The 19,556-nt window shown below is 38.4% G+C and overlaps 1 protein-coding gene across 1 annotated transcript; it reads left to right on the top strand.

Annotated features, from left to right (window-relative positions):
• The first annotated feature begins 11,261 nt into the window (after nucleotides 1-11,261).
• LOC125242118 lies at nucleotides 11,262-14,888 on the top strand. Its single transcript, XM_048150825.1, has 4 exons — nucleotides 11,262-11,345; nucleotides 12,355-12,513; nucleotides 13,357-13,509; nucleotides 14,726-14,888. Exons 1-4 carry the CDS (start codon nucleotides 11,262-11,264, stop codon nucleotides 14,879-14,881), a joined length of 552 nt encoding a protein of 183 aa, XP_048006782.1. The 3' UTR covers nucleotides 14,882-14,888.
• The last annotated feature ends 4,668 nt before the right edge of the window (nucleotides 14,889-19,556 follow it).

Genomic DNA, 19,556 nt, shown 5'->3' with positions numbered 1-19,556 from the left:
GTTGACACTCCGTGGCGATCAAACGTCTGGCGCTTGCGCCACTACCACACCAGGGTGGCTAGCCGAATGGCACAATCGCTCACGAAACGCTCACGAAACGAAGCGCTAGTAGATATCTATCTCTATCGCGCTTGCGTATTGGCGCGACAGAGCCAGCGGCGTATCGCTTTCGTTTGGCGTCGGAGAAATGCCATTCGGCTACGGGGCCAGGGTGGCTAGCCGAATGGCACAATCGCTCACGAAACGCTCACGAAACGAAGCGCTAGTAGATATCTGCCTGTGGGGCCTGGCCCCGTAGCCGAATGGCATTTCTCCGACGCCAAACGAAAGCGATACGCCGCTGGCTCTGTCGCGCCAATACGCAAGCGCGATAGAGATAGATATCTACTAGCGCTTCGTTTCGTGAGCGTTTCGTGAGCGATTGTGCCATTCGGCTAGCCACCCAGCTCGGACACTGGCGATCAAATATATGAAAGAGGCGCGTTCCTAGCACACAGTCTAAGCTCGTGTAGGTGAACGCGTACTATGCTTGTATGAGTGAGATATGACAGGTCTGGTCGCGTTTTTGACAGGCGGTAACTGAGGTAACCGAGGGGTGGGCGGCACATTCAGCGGGGAGCGGGAGTGGCCATACTGTACGATAATACTCTTTTCCCCTCACTAGCTCGGAAACACGTGTTTTGTCCTTTAATACCAGTGAGTAAAAACGCATTTTATTAACTAGTGAGTAAAGTAATTTGACCCTGAATAAAGTCAAATTAACTGCTTTAAAATTGATAAAAGTAGTTGAATCTAGTAATAAAGATGATTTACCACCTGTGAAACTACTGGAAGCAGTGATAAACGCAGTTTTTGCGTTGTAGTTTCCTCGCTATAGTGAGGGGAAAAGTTTTGTGTTACACTCGGGTGCAAATGTATTTTACTTCCCGTGTGTTACAAAACTCGCAATTTCAGGATTCTATTCTCGAACCACTTGCTTCGCTCGTGGTTCAACTATAGAATCCTTTCACTTGCTCGTTTTTCAATTCCACACTCGGCGTTAAAATACAACTTTGCCCCCTTGTATAACAAATAACTATTATTATACTGTGTCCCTACAGAAGAGCAATAGAGAGAGCTAGCTACGACACGCTTGTACTTGCACGAAGGTTTGTACTCTTGGCTAAGGGCGTTACTTCACGCTAATGAATGTCCGAGTGGGATGCGTTGATTTATAAGCCCTATCCGTCAACACTGGAGTATTTATACGAAGTATCTTATCTTATCTTTTATGACGTTACTTAAAATAACAGTGGAGTACTGGAAAACGCCTTTCGTTCACTTTTACGATGTAACCGATTTAAAAAATTGTTGATTGAATTTGATGCATAAAATCATAGACTCGGTTTTAGGATTCCGTAGTCAACTAGGTTACAACCCTTATAGTTTCGCCATGTCTGTCTGTCCGTCCGTCCGCGGATAATCTCAGTGCCTGTTAGCACTACAAAGCTGAAATTGGGTACCAATATGTATATCAATCACGCCGACAAAGTGGTAAAATAAAAAGTGGAAAAAAATGTTTTGTTAGGGTGGCCCCCACCGCTACATGTAAAGTGGGGGACTGGTTTTTTTTTTTTTTTTCATTCCAACCCCAACGTGTGATATATTTTTGGATAGGTATTTAAAAATGAATAAGGGTTTACTAAAATAGTTTTTTGATAATATTAATATTTTGCTGCCTTTGATGCCTATTCGATAAATATGCTTATGATTAAATATAATTTCATATTTTATTACAAAAATAAAGAATAAGAGTTTTGAATGATTCACGGTTATTTTCATTAGACTTATATTGACCGGGATATAGACCGTGATTACCTTTGTGAAAAATCAAAAAGGTAATCACGGTCTATATCCCGGTCAATATAAGTCTAAAAGGTAATCAAAAAGGTAATCACGGTCTATATCCCGGTCAATATAAGTCTAATGAAAAATAAACTGAATAATTATAACTGTAATATAATTATTATTGTAATACTTATCTGTAAGTCTTAAGCTGTAATTGTTAATATTTTGTATGACATGTCAAAAGTGCTTATTTAATTAAGCCTACTTGAATAAATATTTGAAATTGAAATTGAAATTAAAGAAATTTGTTAAAAATAAGCCAACGGAATGACATCAAGAATCGAATTCTCAGGAATGACCCTATTCCCCAAATGAGTTTAAAAGCTCGACATTAATGACTTAGCACTTTTATGACCTTAATCAATCATTATCAATATAACTTTTTAATAACATCAATTTGTTTAACGCTTTTTTAAAAGAAATATGGCATGTGCTAAGCTTTTGTTCAGCCGATGAAAAATTGAGGGTCTGTCGAACTTTTTTACGTCTCGTCATCTGTTCAATAATCATTATTTAAGCGCCCTGAATCTAATCCATAGACACAATACTTATGTGCCGACGGAAAGTTTCCAAAATTCTTAAATTTTCATACAGGATAAATAATAAATAAATAAATAAATATTATAGGACATTGTTACACAGATTGACTGAGTCCCACGGTAAGCTCAAGAAGGCTTGTGTTGCAGGTACTCAGACAACGATATATATAATATATAAATACTTATATACATAGAAGACATCCATGACTCAGGAACAAATATCTGTGCTCATCACACAAATAAATGCCCTTACCGGGATTCGAACCCGGGACCGCGGCGTAGCAGGCAGGGTCACTACCGACTGCGCCAGACCGGTCGACACTATATGGATAGGAACACTTCGGAAACTTTCCTTACTTTGTATGGGCAATTGTATGAATAGAAAATTTCCATTTCATAAATTTAAATTCCCCTTATTATTCGTGAAAGTTTAGTGCGTTTATCAAGAATTTTTTTTTTTGAAAGTCAAGGCACGTCACTAGACACAAGCATTCGTAGGTTATTATTTTAATTTAACGTTAGTTCATTTTTTTAACAAGCAGAAACGTCCGCTAACTGCATTTCACTTTTTAGGAAGAAAAAAAATGTAAAATTTACGCTAAGCCGCCTAGTCTGCGGTTTATGCGGGTTTGAGTCCCGCCGAAGGAATTATTTGGCATTAGTTGTCAAAGCGGACCCCAGGCTCCCATGAGCCGTGGCAAATTCCGGGATAACGCAAGGAGGATGATGATGAGTCCCGCCGAAGGAATTTTTTTCATTTTTTCCTTTTATAAAAGCTTATATTATTTTATTTAGTATTAATTATGTCCCCAAGTGGGGACGGTTTAAGAATTTCGCCACCTCTTTTCCTCCCGCTGGTGTCTTCTTCTTCTCGTGTCGATGGTTTCTTTTCTTTTTATATTAAGCGGGACCAGAAGGTCGCGACGCTTATTGCCCTGTCTGTCGCGTCCCGTACATCTTCCACGGAGCATGTGTGTGGGTTTGCTGGGCAGCACAGCATGTGTGTCATGGTTTGGGGAGCCGTCCCACATGTACATAAGATGTCTGAGCAACTTAGGCTGCCCCACTTTACCAAGTTCTCCTTGCTCCGGCCAACTTGGGAACGCAGTCTGTTTAAGGCTTTCCAGGTCGGCCATGGTTGTTTATGCCCGGCTGGGAGCATTTCGGCGGGACGAACGTAGTCTTCAGGAGGGGCGCGAGTACTTTGCCAGTGTGCTAGCCGATTTTCGGGTGGTGGGGCACTGATAGCAGTGGTGCCCCACCACCCCGCTGGTGTCGTAGAAGTCGAATTTGGGTTCAATCAGGCCTACGTCACTCGCTCTTGGCCGCGCGTTAAGTACCGCCTAGCCGTTCATTCGAATGAACAGGCCGAGGAGCGCCACGCGCCCGCCGCCTGTGTAGTCGCGTGGCACGTACCTACACTGAGAGAAAATACAACCAGTTTTCATGTTCGTTCAACAAGTTTTTCGGTTAAAATAGCGCCTACGTGCTCTTTGGTTCAAACAACAAGCTACTTGTCATTTGAATCGGCAATATATTTGAATCAACAAGTCGATTTTATAAAAACAACCTGACACATATTGTTTTAAACATACGTTTGGCTCATTCAAACGGATAAACCGCAACAAGTCGAACTTGTTAAATTCACAATGCAAATTTCTCTCAGTGTACTATTCTTCTAAGTTTTACGTAGTAACTTAGTTAAATAAAGCGTAGGTATTTGTAGTTTTGTTTTGACTAACTAACTTTTTAATAATCTGTGGTTCAATTGTGGTCTAGGCGACGCGCTAACACCATTTGTCAACATCACAATTTCGCTTTCATTCAACCCGTTAGCTATGGTGCTTAAAGTTGAGCAATTCAGTATGCGCGATTTCATGTATGTACAGAATATTCGATGGAATATACATAAAGAGAATAGCAAAATACCGTCAAGAACAGCCCTCAACGCTACACAGATGTTATAAACCATTGTTTAAGCAAATAGCGATGGCGCCAGCCCCCAACCTAGCCAACGTCACAATCACTTACACATCGCAAGCGTATCGTAGCTAGCTCTCCCTCTCTTCTGTAGTGGCGCGACAGAGACATACTGCGTTTCGAGCGCCATCTAGCATCAGCGATTGCCACTTCAGCTAGGCAGGAGTCCAATGTCTGGTTATTTATCCGGAAAATGCTTAATCATTCAGACACCATATTTCATAGCCCTTGTTACAAGAGAAATTATAAATCTCTCAGTTATTTAGCGGTCTAGTTTAGGCTACTGTGACGCCACGAAGAACACTTCTCGTGGTATTTATAGAAAAGTGCTTTCGTGAATTGCATGTCCTTTGAGATAGGCTTAAAGACTTATTCTAATTTTGATAAAGGTCAAATTATAATTGTGTTATCCATACTAATATGAAAGTGTGGGAAACTAATGGGAAAGTGTGTGTCTGTTTGTTTGTCCGTGTCCGTGAAAGATCACGGCAAAACGGAGCGTCGAATTGACGTGATTTTATAAGTGGAGATAGTAGAAGGCATGGAGAGTGACATAGGCTACTTTTTGTCTCTTTCTGACCCCCCACTGCCCTAAAATTGGGGGTGGACGCTGGATGAAGCATTCCGCAATTTTTGCATTTAATGCGAGCGAAGCCGCAGGCAAAAGCTAGTGGTCATATATGCCTTAACAAATCCTGTCAACGCCAATAGGCTGCTAGACTTATATCGAATTTGTCACAAGAAATAATTGTCTTTTGTAGTATTTAACATAAGAAAGCAATATTTATTACAAGCTTTTATTCAACTTGACTTTTTAGTATTTTAGTGTGCGTCAAAACGTAGAAGCTAAAATTGACCCACTTCCCGATTTCCGATTGAGCTGAAATTTTGGACACATATGTAAATCACGTGACAATGCAATATTATGGTATCATGGAGCTGATCTGATGATGGAGCAGAAAGGTGGTCATAGGAACTCTCTCATAAAACGTCGTATCGTCGTAAAAATGTATGTATTTTTTAACATAGTAACGTTAGTAACGTTTCTTCAAAAATGATGCTGCCAGAATTAAATAGCATACTATATAACGAAGGTCTACTACTTTTCAAACCATATGAAAACAAAAGCCAAGCAAAAACATTATAAAAGACTAATATTTGCAAGTCACACACGGTCCGAGAACGTAACGAATAGATATAGTTATTTTAGCACTAGCTAGAATTCCGCCCTAGCTCACTGAGTTGATACCTATAGTAAACCTAATTTTATAGAAGGAGAGAAACGTTTTTTATGTCCCTCCAGCGAAGCGGCACCTATAGACAAAAGATTTTACGAGCGTGCGATAAAAAGAGATGAATCCACCAACAATAATAAACTGGTGGAGTTCATACTCCAAACCAAAACCAAAGGAAAACTCTAGTTTTTTTCACTCTGGTTTCATAACCAGAGTGAAAAAAACTAGAGTTTTCCTTTGGTTTTTGTTTAGTTAAAAACCGAAACATAACCTAATGTACCTTAAATATTTATATATTTTTATCGTTCCAACGCACGAAGTTGTAGTAGTAGAATTAATACTTTATTGAACGAAAGTCTATGCCTAGGGGCCGAGCGGGGAGAATTGAGGGAAGGCATGAATAAATTCGCACACATCCAGCAGGCCTCCGTGGCGTAGTTGAAAGCGTGATGGCCCCGGCAAGGCCAGAGGTCGCAGGTTCGAGTCCTGCCGGAGGTGTGCATTTTTCAATTTTTGCTCTAATTTAAAAATAACCAAGTACTTATTTGTTGTCTGACTGTTAATGGCAGCTGTTTTATGATATCACCTGAAAGACTTCTTTCCTAGCTTATTTTTCACAACTAATCTATCTTTCTTTGTAAATGACGATCCTTATTGGGAGACACAATTATTTTTATTTGGAATCTATTATGTAATTTTTGACGATCATGATAAGAAGATAAACATAATTTTGACATGTAGCAAATTTATAGTGTAATTTTTATCATGAAATAAAGAAATCTAAATCTAATCTAATCTAATGGATGTCAGTAATAGCTTTATCGGGAGGCGGTTTAAAACAAATATCGGAAGAAATATCGCAAACATCAAAAACTACTTAGCAATAAATTCCATCTGTGTAACAATTGAAATCCATCCGTTGTATTATTTCACAACTTTTTCACAAACTGTGATATGAAAAAAGTTTAGATGTTGACATTTTTCAACCACTTATAAAATGTAAGTTTACTAAGCGACGAAATGTTGCCAGCTTCCTTGGTACAATGCCTCAATGGCTTATTTATGACTCAAACTAGCTATGAAGTTTCATTCTAGGTCTTCCGTTTTATTTGTAAATTATTATTCTAGTTATTAAAAGTATACTTGCAAGATTGTTCGTTTTAAATGCATACCTAGTGTACCTACCTTGACAATATGTTTATGTGTGCATCTGTTTGTTATTTTTAATGAAAAATAGGTATGGATATTGAGAAATAAATAAATCTAAATCTGAATCTATATAGGCATATGGCTCAGGAACAAATATCTGTTCTTACCACACAAATAAATTACTTCACCGGGATTCGAACCCAGGACCATCGTAGAACCAGGCACGGTAACTACCAACAACGCCAAACGGTTGTCAAAACTTTTATTAGTGTATAACATTAGTAGATCACAAAATAACAAGGTAATTTCTGCAGCAATTAACTTAATTAGATAATTATACGCCGATCTGGACTGTATCCTGTTTACGGCTGTGAAACACAATCTGACTGCCCCTGGACATAATTATCTGAAAGGTACATGTTGTTTCCGAAAACGGGCCCCGTAACCGAATGACTTTTCTGCGACGCGAAACGACGCGAAATGGAGTCTGGCTCTATCGCACCAATACACAAGGGCGATAGAGATAGATAGCTACGACAGAGATATTATCGTGAGCGTTTGTGCATTCGGCTACGCAAACAGATATTCAGTAGAATAAACTCACTGGAGGATTTATTTATGTTTGACTAAGGTCTGCGTACACACTACACATGCATTTAGCTTGTAGGTATGTACAACTGGCATGCCAACCGCTGCCATCGATTATTTGTAGATTGGCGTTAAATGTTATTTTCGAGCCATAAATCTATGTCAAAAGTGACACTTAACGCTATCTACAAGTATAACGAAAGCTACAAGACTTTTTTTGTGGCGCCATCTTTGTTTGGTGTAGTGTGTGCGATGCGCGTTCTTAGGTGGTCGCATTTTAATATATGGGATGATATTATGATCTCCTTATATTTATTATATGGTATTGGACACGCATTCCTTTTTGTTCAGCGGTTACAGAATGGTATTTACTTCTGGAGCGTTATTTGGTCCATTATCTTTGATGCTAACTGTACAGTAGTTTAACTATGTGATACAGCGTTTGAATTAATCGAAGTTTCTGAAACAACCTTCTAGAACCTTTACTAAAGTGCCACTTACCTCTGCAGTAGGCCGGTAAGCCCCTTTCCCCTTCCCATGGTCCGGAGAGTGCCGTAGATTCTTAGAGTCAATTTGCACGTTCGTCTGCATTGTGCACTTTTACACAAACTTCATTTTCTTATAATCTCTCAATCTCTCATTTGAGTTTAGTAGATTGTCTGATGAGGCTTTTAATACATTTTTACTTAAATTCATGGATAATTTTCACTGGTTTAACACTGGCACTTTTGATAGTGACTGTAGTCTGACGTTGACTTTCATTAAATATTTTATAATTTTAAATGGCTCATTTAAGTCTACCTAAAGATTCACTTTAGCGTCATCATTGTCACTTAAATTCTTTATCAATTGAATGATCACTTTGTTTAACTAATGCGATGTTGATGATTCTATTTGCATTTTCACAGTCCGCTGACCAGTTGTTATTTCTACCTGAAACAATACAAATAAAACTGTAAAATGTGTTTAACTTAACAAAACCGTAACGAAAAATGTTTCAATATCCATACTAATATTATAAATGGGAAAGTGTGTGTGTCTGTTTGTTTGTCCGTTCTTCACGGCAAAACGGAACGACGATGGAGAGTGACATAGGCTACTTTTTGTCTCTTTGTAACGCAAGCGAAACCGCGGGCAAAAGCTAGTTCTATATAATTGGTTTTGATACACAGACAACCTATACCTACATAACTCCAAAGTCTTATGAATATAATGTTTACCAAAAGTACTTATTTACTTTTTACATACCGAAAATAACCTATTTTTATATACAATTTTACTGGCACTACATAAGTTGTATTTCGTTTTTTCAACAACAATATCGCATAAGCACAGAAATATACATTAAATAAATTCAAAGTTTACATCATATTTGCTGTCAAATCCATGTCAAATCGCCGAGAAAAGTGACAAGAAGAACGACAAGGCGATATCTTTTTTATCACCAACCACCACCATAAAGGTTTGTTATGTTAGGCCTGATTTAGACGGCTTGCGAACTCGCATTCGATTTTACTTACATTTCGGGCTGTTGGTTACATATAATTTTGCACAGCCATCAAATACCGCAATGTAATAAAACTCGTATACGAGTTCTCGTACCGTCTAAATTGGCCCTTAGACAGACATCTTTGTTATACTCTGGCATACTTGCTGTATAACTAGAAAATGAAAAAAATGTAGACGCGGAGACTTTTAACATCCACAAAAAAAAAACAGTACACATGGTATGGTGGTATTATACTCATATCGCACTATGCACCAACATCATCATCATCCTCCTTGCGTTATCCCGGCATTTGTCACGGCTCATGAGAGCCTGGGGTCCGCTTTGACAACTAATCCCAAGATTTGACGTAGGCACTAGTTTTACTAACCTTCCAACCCGAAGGGTAACTAGGCCTTATTGGAATTAGTCCGATTTCCTCACGATGTTTTTCTTCACCGAAAAGCGACTGGCAAATATCAAATGACATTTCACACATAAATTTCGAAAAACTCATTGGTACGAGCCGGGGTTCGAACCCGCGACCTCCGGATCGTAAGTCGCACGCTCTTATCGCTAAGCCACCAGCGCTTATTATTCTTATTACATGCTTAGAAGAAACTTTAAAGGGCACATTTTGTGTGCTGTAAAACGTCGTACGATACACGTACGAAGAGAAAATTCGTGTCGATTTAAAACACTCCCTTCCGTCGTGTTTTAATTTCCTATCCCCACTCGTTCCGTACTCCCTCTTTTCCGCACATGTATCGTAATATTCGTAATTTTAATGTACTATTTCACTGAGAAAGTTTAGTATGTATGTGTGCTAGAATATTTTGTGTTTGAATTTAAAAACTACCATCATATGCTCTTTTACAGCTTATTTCTTGACTAAATAAGTCGAGTCGGTTCAAAGTTTGTGCAACTAATAAAGTTGATTAGAGCAACCTGTTGCTAGAGAAAATATCAATTTACTTGGCTACAAGAGAAGCACGTAGCCCAAGTAAACACATGGGATCTTGTCTTATTTACTAACTACTTACTACTAATAGTTATTTGTTATACAAGGGGGCAAAGTTGTTTTTTAACACACGAGAAGTAAAATACATTTGCACCCGAGTGTAACACAAAACTTTTCCCCTCACTATAGCGAGGAAACTACAACGCAAAAAATGCGTTTATCACTGCTTCCAGTAGTTCCACGGGTGGTAAATCATCTTTATTACTAGATTCACCTACTTTTATCAATTTTAAAGCAGTTAATTTGACTTTATTCAAGGTCAAATTACTTTACCCACTAGTGGATAAAATGCGTTTTACCCGCTGGTATTAAAGGACAAAACATGTGTTTCCGAGCTAGTGAGGGGAAAAAATGTTTACTTAGTCATAAAATCTGTTCCCGAAGTTCAGAATTTTGGAATGTAGGAGAACATCTACGGAACTAATTATTAATTTGTTCCGTCTATTGTCCTTTGAGTCGTCGGAACCCGAACCCTCCTTGGAACTTGTACACTTTTTTTGCTGCGTACTTAACACAGCAAAAGGGAGTTACAAGTTTCTAATGCGCTGGCTACGCGCAAGTGACACTCCTTGAGTTGCGGGCCTCCATAGGTTACGGTGACCGCTTTCCATCAGGCGGACCATATGCTTGTTTGCGACCAACGTAGTATAAAAAATAAAACATCCGGATATACAAAAGCAAATTTCCCGAGTCAACCCTACGCTAATGAGTCAGTCAATGTGTAAAACTATGTAGAAATTACATATTTTAATGAGTATGAAAGTCAAATACAAAACCACATCAAAGTATCCGTAATTACTGTGAAAATGCACACAATTTAAGAGCACTCAACTGTAAAAGGGTGGAGACTATTTGATCACTGATTATAATTATTGAAATTGGTGGCATCCTCTGTAGTGTAATCATATGGTTATATATTTATTACATGTTATACAAACTAATGTCAATTACAGTGCACTGTAAGTACCTACAGTTAGCAGTAAAAGTTAACTGATGTACCATGAAGATCAAATTTTCAAGAAATGTAAAACGAAACAGAACGATTTGGTAATATAGAATAAGTAAAGCGCCAAAATATTGCAATGTCAGAAAAATTGGGAAAAATGTTGCCGGCCTTAAGATTCTTAAGACTCAGACTCAGTGTTGAATTTAGATCTCTTTTTCCCGTTGAATTTAAAATTCGAAGTTCTTTCCTTTTTTTTAGAGAAACTCCGGATTTAGGAGGTTTAAGTGAGGAGTACGCTATACTATAAAAAAATGACATGCACAATTCGAAATTTTACTACTGCAAAATGCATTTATTTTCTGACCGTTTTCAAAACGCACAAATCCGTATTCCCGACAAGGCCGACATCATTGACAATATAACTTCTGCGATGTCGTTCGGTTGCGCACGCGCTCTGCGCGCGGCCATCTTTGTCGGTCTGGCTTGTGCGAATGCTGATGCTGCAAGAACACTGGTTAGTACGGTCCTAGGAAATTCTAGAACCCTGTCTTATTGACACTGTGCTTTAGTTTCCATGGAAGTTGCTTTGAGGTCTACTGTGAAAAGGTTCTAAAGTGGCCTAATAAGTATTAAAATTGAGTGACCAAAGATGCTCAGTATGTATGTTCTTAAACTACGTCCATTAGAGATGTATGGGCACCTTGCTTGCGGCGGTCGTTAGAAATAATTTTACACTATAACATTTTACATGGAAAAGCCCACAATATAAGGAAACCACGAGTGATGCATATAGGGAATATTATAGCTTTCGGAGATAGATTTTTCAGGGCCTCGCGACTAAAAACACAAAACGAAAAACTATCGTCCCTCTATCACTCATTACTGCTGACATAGGCAGCTATGCAGCACATTATCTTGACAGGTAGGGACTTCTAATATCGCTAAACAAAATTATCGATTCTCGTTCTATAAACTACCTGTCAAGAAAATTTGCCCGATGGATTCCTATGTCTGCTCATTAGTGCATAAAAGCGTCTCTTCAGCTAATGATCTATGCTGCATCCTTGGCTGAAGACCTCAAACGTTGGTTTGGGGTTGAAAACCTGGGGCCGCGGGGGCCTAGTGCGCGTCGTCTCTATGAGGAGCTGTCCAAGCGCCTCATAGACGCATCTGGTGACCAGAGGGCTGGCCAGTATTTCGCTCAGCGGATAAGTGTAGCTATCCAGCGGGGCAATGCGGTCAGCCTTCTGGGCACCTTACTCACTGGCGACGATTTGAGCCAAAATTTTTATTTGTAGATAAATGTAGATAAGTAATAGTATAAGTTTTTATTTGTAAGTTTTTGCTATGTTGTTATTTAAATAGTTATGAATAAAAATACATGTATCACCTTCAGTCAGTCGGTCCCTCAATGCTGAGGATCGTGACATCATGTCATTCTGTTGAAGACTAGGTCCCTCCATTCCTCGCCAAGCGCATGGCCTCGTGCAGTTTTAATTCACCTTATCTGATGAATATTCCAGACGTACTACGTAGACTTTGAGCGTACTAACGTAACGTACTTCAACCCGGAGTACTACGTGTATGTGAACGCCAGCGCAAGCCGCTACGGTCGCAGAGATCCCATACACTACGTCCATATACATGGAGAGACGAGGGTGCCCTTCGGGAACAATGTTACTGTGAGTTTGATGAATAAATAAAATTCTCAAGAACATGCACATACGTGCATTTAGATAGATATATACATAGAATAGTCTTTATTGGCACACGGCACACCTCAGCAAAAGATATAGAAAAAAGATACAGTGGAGACAAAACAAAAGATTATAAATAAGGGCAGACAACAGGCGGTCTTATCGCTAAAGAGCGATCTCTACCAGACAACCTTTGGGTAGCGGAAATAAAAAAACATAATCAAAAAGAGTAAGTGCTTCGAAATAAAAAATCATAATTATTCTAATTTGCCCCGTGTGGTGACGGGTTAAGAATTTCACCGCCCCCTTTCTTCCCGTGGGTGTCGTATAAGGCGACTATGGGATATGGGTTAAATTGTGGCGTAGGCGAGAGGCTGGCAACCTGTCACTGCAATGTCACAGTTTCGTTTTCTTTCAACCCCTTATTTGCCAAGAGTGGCACTGAAGCTTTAGTAGTTTCATGTGTTCTGCCTACCCCTTTATGGGATACAGGCGTGATTGTATGTATGTATGTATGAATTGTAAATTCATTATATGCGATTTAATCCTATAACTATATGTATATATTTTTATCCATTGTCTTTATGGTACCTTGTACAAATTACTAGATTTTGTTACCCTCTTTAACTCTTTCCATTTACTCAAAGGTTAACTGGAAGAAATACCTCTATGGGATAAGTTCGCCTTTATACTTCGCATCTCAATGTATGTTATTTTTAATGTGTTTTTGTATAATAAAGAGTTACTACTACTACTTAATCCGTTTCCATAGTTTTATATCGCGGTAACCGAAGACAATATTTTGACTGTCAAAATGATTAATTTCAGATAAACATATACATCTACGAGTTCTTAAGCAACGAGTACCGTCGAAGCTTCGTAGAGATGCATTACAGGACTTGCGACTTCATTGACAAGGACACAGTCTTCAGACCTTTCATCAAACACGCCTTGCCTGACGTCGGTTGTCCTTTCCCGGTGGTTAGTAAAGTTATCTAACATTAATTTTGATACAGCGAGGAAATGTCGCCAGTATCCTTGGTACAATGTAATGATGTGCAAGTTGCGGAAACTTTCCAAAAAAAAATTAAATTTGAGCTGGGCAACTTACCCAACGAGCAAGATCTGGGCCAAATTTTGTAATTATTTTCATGTATTTTTTTTTATACTACGTCGGTGGCAAACAAGTATACGGTCCGCCTGATGTAAAGCGGTCACCGTAACCTATGGACGCCTGCAACTCAAAGAGTGTCACATGCGTGTTAACACCCCATTAGAAACTTGTACACTCGCTTTTGCTGTGTTAAGTACACAGCAAAAAGGAGTGTACAAGTTCCAAGGAGGGTTCGGGTTGCCGACGACTCAAAGGACAATAGACGGAACAAGTTAGTTCCGTAAGTCCTCCCGTCATCAGCACACCGCACCCTCGTTGAGCTCTGGCAGCCTTACTCACCGGCAGGAACACAACACTATGAGTAGGGCCTAGACTATGGGTAGTTTATTCATATAAAAATAAAAGTAAATTTCGCTTTAATGATAACCGACAACGTGGGACGTTTTACTAAACACACTCACAAATTTATTCTAAGCCTAGCAGATATTTCTGTTAATATTAACCTTTTAAGGTTGCAGTGGGTTTCCCCAAACCTATCGGCGCGGAATCGGCACCAGCTAACCAAACGACCGATCTAGCCTAGCGCGCAGAGACCCTGCCTGCTAAGCTGCGGTCCCAGGTTCGAATCCCGGTAAGGGAATTTATTTGTGTAATGAGCACAAATATTTTTTCCTGAGTCATGGATGTTTTCTATATATGTAAGTAGGTATGTATGTAAGAGTTTTGAATGATTCACGGTTATTTTCATTAGACTTATATTGACCGGGATATAGACCGTGATTACCTTTTTAACATCCACCCGCCTTCGTCAGTTTTCCGTGATCATGATGCATGCAACTGCGTCGAAATATCGGGAGCTCGACAAAAATCAAAAAGGTAATCACGGTCTATATCCCGGTCAATATAAGTCTAAGGTATATGTATGTATAGTCGCCTAGAAACCATAGTGAAGAAGCTTACGCGTCGTCGTCGCAAAGCGCATCCGTACGCATGTTTTTACTAACGAGCGATTTTTGGTCAGCTAAAAACAATTCCTTGTCGATATGTTTGGGGTGACCCTAAATCGCCATTTTTCTTTAACAGGGTGCGTATCATTTTATGAACCTATCATTCCCGGATTTTCCCCTACTGCGGTCTTTTCCCTTCAAAAAGGGCCGTCTGTTCATCGAGCAGCGCGGGCGCACAGCGCGCATACTCAACGGCTTCATAGATATGGAAGTCAAACAGAGATGGCGCTGATCTCAACTTTTTTGACCGACTTCCAAATCTCACAAGGAGGAGGTTTTCACTTCGATTGTATTTTTTTTATATTGTTTACTGTAATATATTATCTGTACCGATTTTGGATAGTTATTATTTTTTAAATTGAATGAATTTATGAAATAAAACTATAGAAACTGATTATATCGCGTATAATGAATTTACAATACATCCCGAGGTTTCGAACCCTTTACAGCGTTTTGTGGTCAACATATTGGATCCGTTTTTGTCAAAACCCAGTTTTGATGATAAGAATAATAAGGAATAGAGAGAACTCTGGAACCGGACCAGGAACTGAACCTGAACGTTACTGTAGGTAATAAAGAATAAGAATACTTAAGAATAAGAATCGTTTTATTTGTTGGTAGGTTAGGTAGGTAGGTTAATCTTCTATCTTAGGGCCGTTTGCATCACACCGTCTGTTACCGTTAAAGCGTTCGTTAAATTTTATTGTATGGGAAGTTCCATAGTCGCCTGCTGCGTGACGATGATGTGTCTGTCAAATGTTGTTGATGCAACTGGCCCTTAATATTACAAGTATCAATATGTGCGTTCTCATTTTAGATGGCTTAAGAGAATTTCAATACAATCATTATAAAAACCGTAAACAAATCTAACTAATTATCACTCTCCACTATTAGCAATGCACGGTCGAGAAGTTTCCAAAGTTGCAGAACATTCCTCATGAGAATTTTCGGTAACTTCTGAGAATGTTCTCGAGAACGAGAATTTATCAGAATACTTACTAACTTCGTAGTTTATACCATAATTTCGTCGAACTCAGCAAGTCAAGACGTAGTAGTCCCGTGGTAGTGCGCCGGCTTCGGATGCCGATGTTCTCAGGTTCCATCCTGACAGCGATCTTTTTGTTTTTATTTTACTTTTATTTTTTTGTATATACATATATTGGCATGACCACAGATGTCATATATACCATAGATCAAGCAAACGTATCTACTTAGCGTGTCAAATGAACTCAGTGAAATCCACTGAGTTGTCCGTCTTTACTCGCAGCTTGCAGCTTTCGGGCGTCAATTTTTGTAAGTTGAAGTCAACCAAAACATAAAAAATGCCTCGTTACGTGATATTCAATTGCAACAACACAAAAATTATGAACAATCAAGAGCCTGAGACATATTTAAAATTACAGGCAAGAATCAACTTCAGTACAAAATTTGACACGCTCGGCCCCTATACAAATATATGAATTTGTTTCTTCTATCTAAATTAAGTTCTGTGGGCATGACCAAAAACAGGCATCAAGAAATAATACAATAGTTCGGTACCTAATTTAAAAAAGTCAGGACTAAAACTGTGAAGTCTGAAAGTCGAAATGTTCCCGGAAGTATAGTGAGAATTTAGGTAACTTATCACTTATCAACAAAATAGCTAACTGATAATAGACAATATTATACCTATAATAACATATAGTTTTATATTATGCCCATTAAACATTATTTCAAGTATATTCTCTTGTTTAAATAATAAATTGCATGTTGCGGGAATGTTCTGCGAACATTCTCAAGAATGTTTCAGCTTTTTGGGAATATTCTGCAATTTCTACATTACTACTCTCCACCAGACACCGACCAATATTAACTCAATTTAAATGCGTACATGCCGATTTCAAAGCATTCATTTCCTCTACAAAAACAAATTCATTAAAAACTCATTAAAAGTGCTGTGCGGGAAACGAAACGTGGTCAATTCAGTGTTTCGCAGCAATCGCAACTTGCTGTTACTGTAAATGAGTTTTAGCGGGTTTCGAATGCTCAACATTGTCTATATTTCACGCATATGTGTGACTACACGTAGTTGAACGGTTGTAGTTTAGATCGCCGTGAACCAATACCTAATCAAATTATTGTTAAAAGAAAACGAAAAATTTAAAATTTGCAAACTGGACTTAATCTCGTATTTACTATGTTTTAAACACTATTAAGACGCCACGAGTATTTTTTGACTCAGTTAAACACCGTTGCATACAATACTTTTTCTACGACCATGCACTTAGTTTTTACAGTTTTCTTGAACAACTTTCGTGAAATTCACACTGTTTCCTGTATTTTGACGCAAAGGTTTGCACTGTCAGCTTAGCTGCCCTATACCTTTCCGCGCACGCTCGTTATAACAATGCGTTGCCATGGTTACAGAGCCAAACAATGCGTTTTCAGTTTTTTCGATACTGCGCGCATGCGCGGAAAGCCGGCGGACGCTGGCTTTGGGGAATAGACTTTTATATAGGCTTTTAAAGATCTACTCGTATGCACGATCCTGTAAATGACGAATAACAGTTCAGGAGTAGAAAATATATATTTAAAGGTACATATTTGGAACTTATTTGTAATACAATAGTTAATTACGTCACAAAGACGTGTTTTAAATTCACACGGGTTACAAATTGCCTCGTCGAAGGATGTTTTTCAGTACGGACCTTTAAAGTTTCGACATAGGCACATAATGACTCTTTTCTCGCACTAGTGCGATAATGTAGCACCATGTGTACTGACAAGTAGGTACATATGGCGCTATATTACCGCACTTGTTAGGTAATGAGCTCATTACGCAACTATGTCAAAAATTAAAATGGCCATATGTACTGCACTCGTGTCGATTTAAAACACTCTCTACGTTCGAATTTTAATTTATCGCTACTCGTTTGGAATTTCTTATTTTTCGGACTTGTGTCGTAATGTACTTTTATAGTACAGGGTGCTTAGCCGAATGGCACAAACGCTCACGAAACGAAATCTCTATCGACTATCTCTATCGCTCTTCCGTATTGGGGCGACAGAGCCAGACTACCTTTCACGGCGTTTCGTTTTCGTTTGCCATTCGGCTACGGCACCAGGCAAGCAGCAGCGATCTAACGCCATCTCTGTTTGATGACGACATCAACATATCCTTCAACGATACGCTCGTGTGTACTCGTTATGGACGTGTTGGCGAATACTCGTCCTTTGGCGAAGGGGAACGTCTTGAGAAGCGGCAGGTCAGGTACGGACATGTTGACTAAATGGTATACCCCCTGGAAATAGTGGAGAAATAAAATAAAAGTGAAATTATGATCCATACGAATCCATACAACAATATTAGTAAAATCAAAGGTGTTTGTCTGACTGGTTGTCTCACTGTTTAACTGTATTTTTGTCCGGATCTATGTGTTACCTCTTGAAAGTTACACCTCTGAACCAATTTAGTTATAATTAGGTATTTACACAAATAATTTGAGTCCGGCAGGACGTAGGTATTTTTCATCTCGATTATCATCCGAAAGGAGGTTAAAAATTATATTCTATAAACGTTATTATATTTTACCCTGAAAATGACATGTTTGAGCCAGCGCCTGGTGATGTATGTATTTTGCTCAATTGGAATTATTGCCTTTAGTTTTTTATCAGGCGCTCTCACACATCCCTTAACCAGTCGTCTCATGGCTCCTCTTAATTCAAAAGTGGCACTTGAAGCTTGAACAGTTAAATATGCTCTGCCCTTTTGGAAAAAATATATCTATGTAAGTGTGATAAAAAGAGTACCTTAGGTATAGGGCACACTTTCGGCAGACTCTTAGTCACGTAAGGCCCAAACACAGTGTCCTTCAACAGCAAGTCGCAAACCCTGTAGTGCATCTCAACGAACCCTCGTCGATACTCGTTGCTTAAGAACTCATACACGTACACATCGACCTGCAGTGAATAGCCAATTTAAAACTTGTAACTACATATGGCCCCCAACAAACAAAATATCCTTATAAAATCAATCTATAAGGGCTTAACACTCATAGTAGTTTTAAAATAACATTCATTATGCCAGAGTTCCTTATAGCGGCTCATTATAAGAGAATTTGGCCTAATAGTACATTTACTCTTATAATTTGGCCATGTACACGTTAATAAGTCAAATTTATATGACTGCTTTAAGGGTTTAAAAATATTTACTCTTATAGTAGCTCATTATAAGAGGATTTGGCCAATAGTACATTTACTCTTATAACTTGGCCATGTACACGTTAATAAGTCCAATTTATATGACTGCAATAAGGGTTTAAAAATATTTACTCTTATAGTAGCTCATTATAAGAGGAACTGGCCAAAAGTACATTTACTCTTATAACTTGGCCATGTACACGTTAATAAGTCCAATTTATATGACTGCAATAAGGGTTTAAAAATATGTATTCTTATAGAAGCCATTTAAAATGCCTTTTCGCTGTATAATATTCAAAGCACTATAAAAGCTTTTGTTATGGCCAATTATTCTTATAAAAGTAATGCATAAGTAATGTTTGTTTATATGTAAAATGTGTGATAATATGGATTTTTTTATCTGAAATAAATGAATTTTTTTTTTTATTTTATTTATTTTTTTTTCATTTTTTTTTTTTATAAGATAACTATGATGCTTTATGCCTCATAGGAGCATATTATAAAACGTCTATCCAGCAAACAAATTATAGCATTTTATAAAGTGTTTAAAAGAATTAAAGCAATACATTTTCTCTTATACAATAATTATAAAGGCATTATTCTTGAAAGTGTCGTATTAAAAGTTTTTATAAAACTTGATTCGTCATTTTGAAAATCCAGCGAATGTGAACAATCTGATCCCAACTTATCGATTAGTGGTTCCGTAAAGGATGCCATTATGGAATAAT

Source organism: Leguminivora glycinivorella, unplaced genomic scaffold (genome assembly GCF_023078275.1).
Source record: "Leguminivora glycinivorella isolate SPB_JAAS2020 unplaced genomic scaffold, LegGlyc_1.1 Scaffold8, whole genome shotgun sequence".
In the NCBI taxonomy this organism is placed as follows: Eukaryota; Metazoa; Arthropoda; class Insecta; order Lepidoptera; family Tortricidae; genus Leguminivora; species Leguminivora glycinivorella.
The sequence above is the reverse complement of the archived record's forward strand: the minus strand, read 5'-3'. Positions and strand labels throughout refer to the sequence as shown.

Excerpts from the sequence above, each read along its gene's own strand:
- LOC125242118 (XM_048150825.1), top strand. The coding sequence starts at position 11,262 with ATGTCGTTCGGTTGCGCACGCGCTCTGCGCGCGGCCATCTTTGTCGGT. Across the intron at positions 11,346-12,354 it reads CTGATGCTGCAAGAACACTG|ACGTACTACGTAGACTTTGA; the intron begins GTTAGTACGGTC and ends TGAATATTCCAG. Across the intron at positions 12,514-13,356 it reads CCTTCGGGAACAATGTTACT|ATAAACATATACATCTACGA; the intron begins GTGAGTTTGATG and ends GATTAATTTCAG.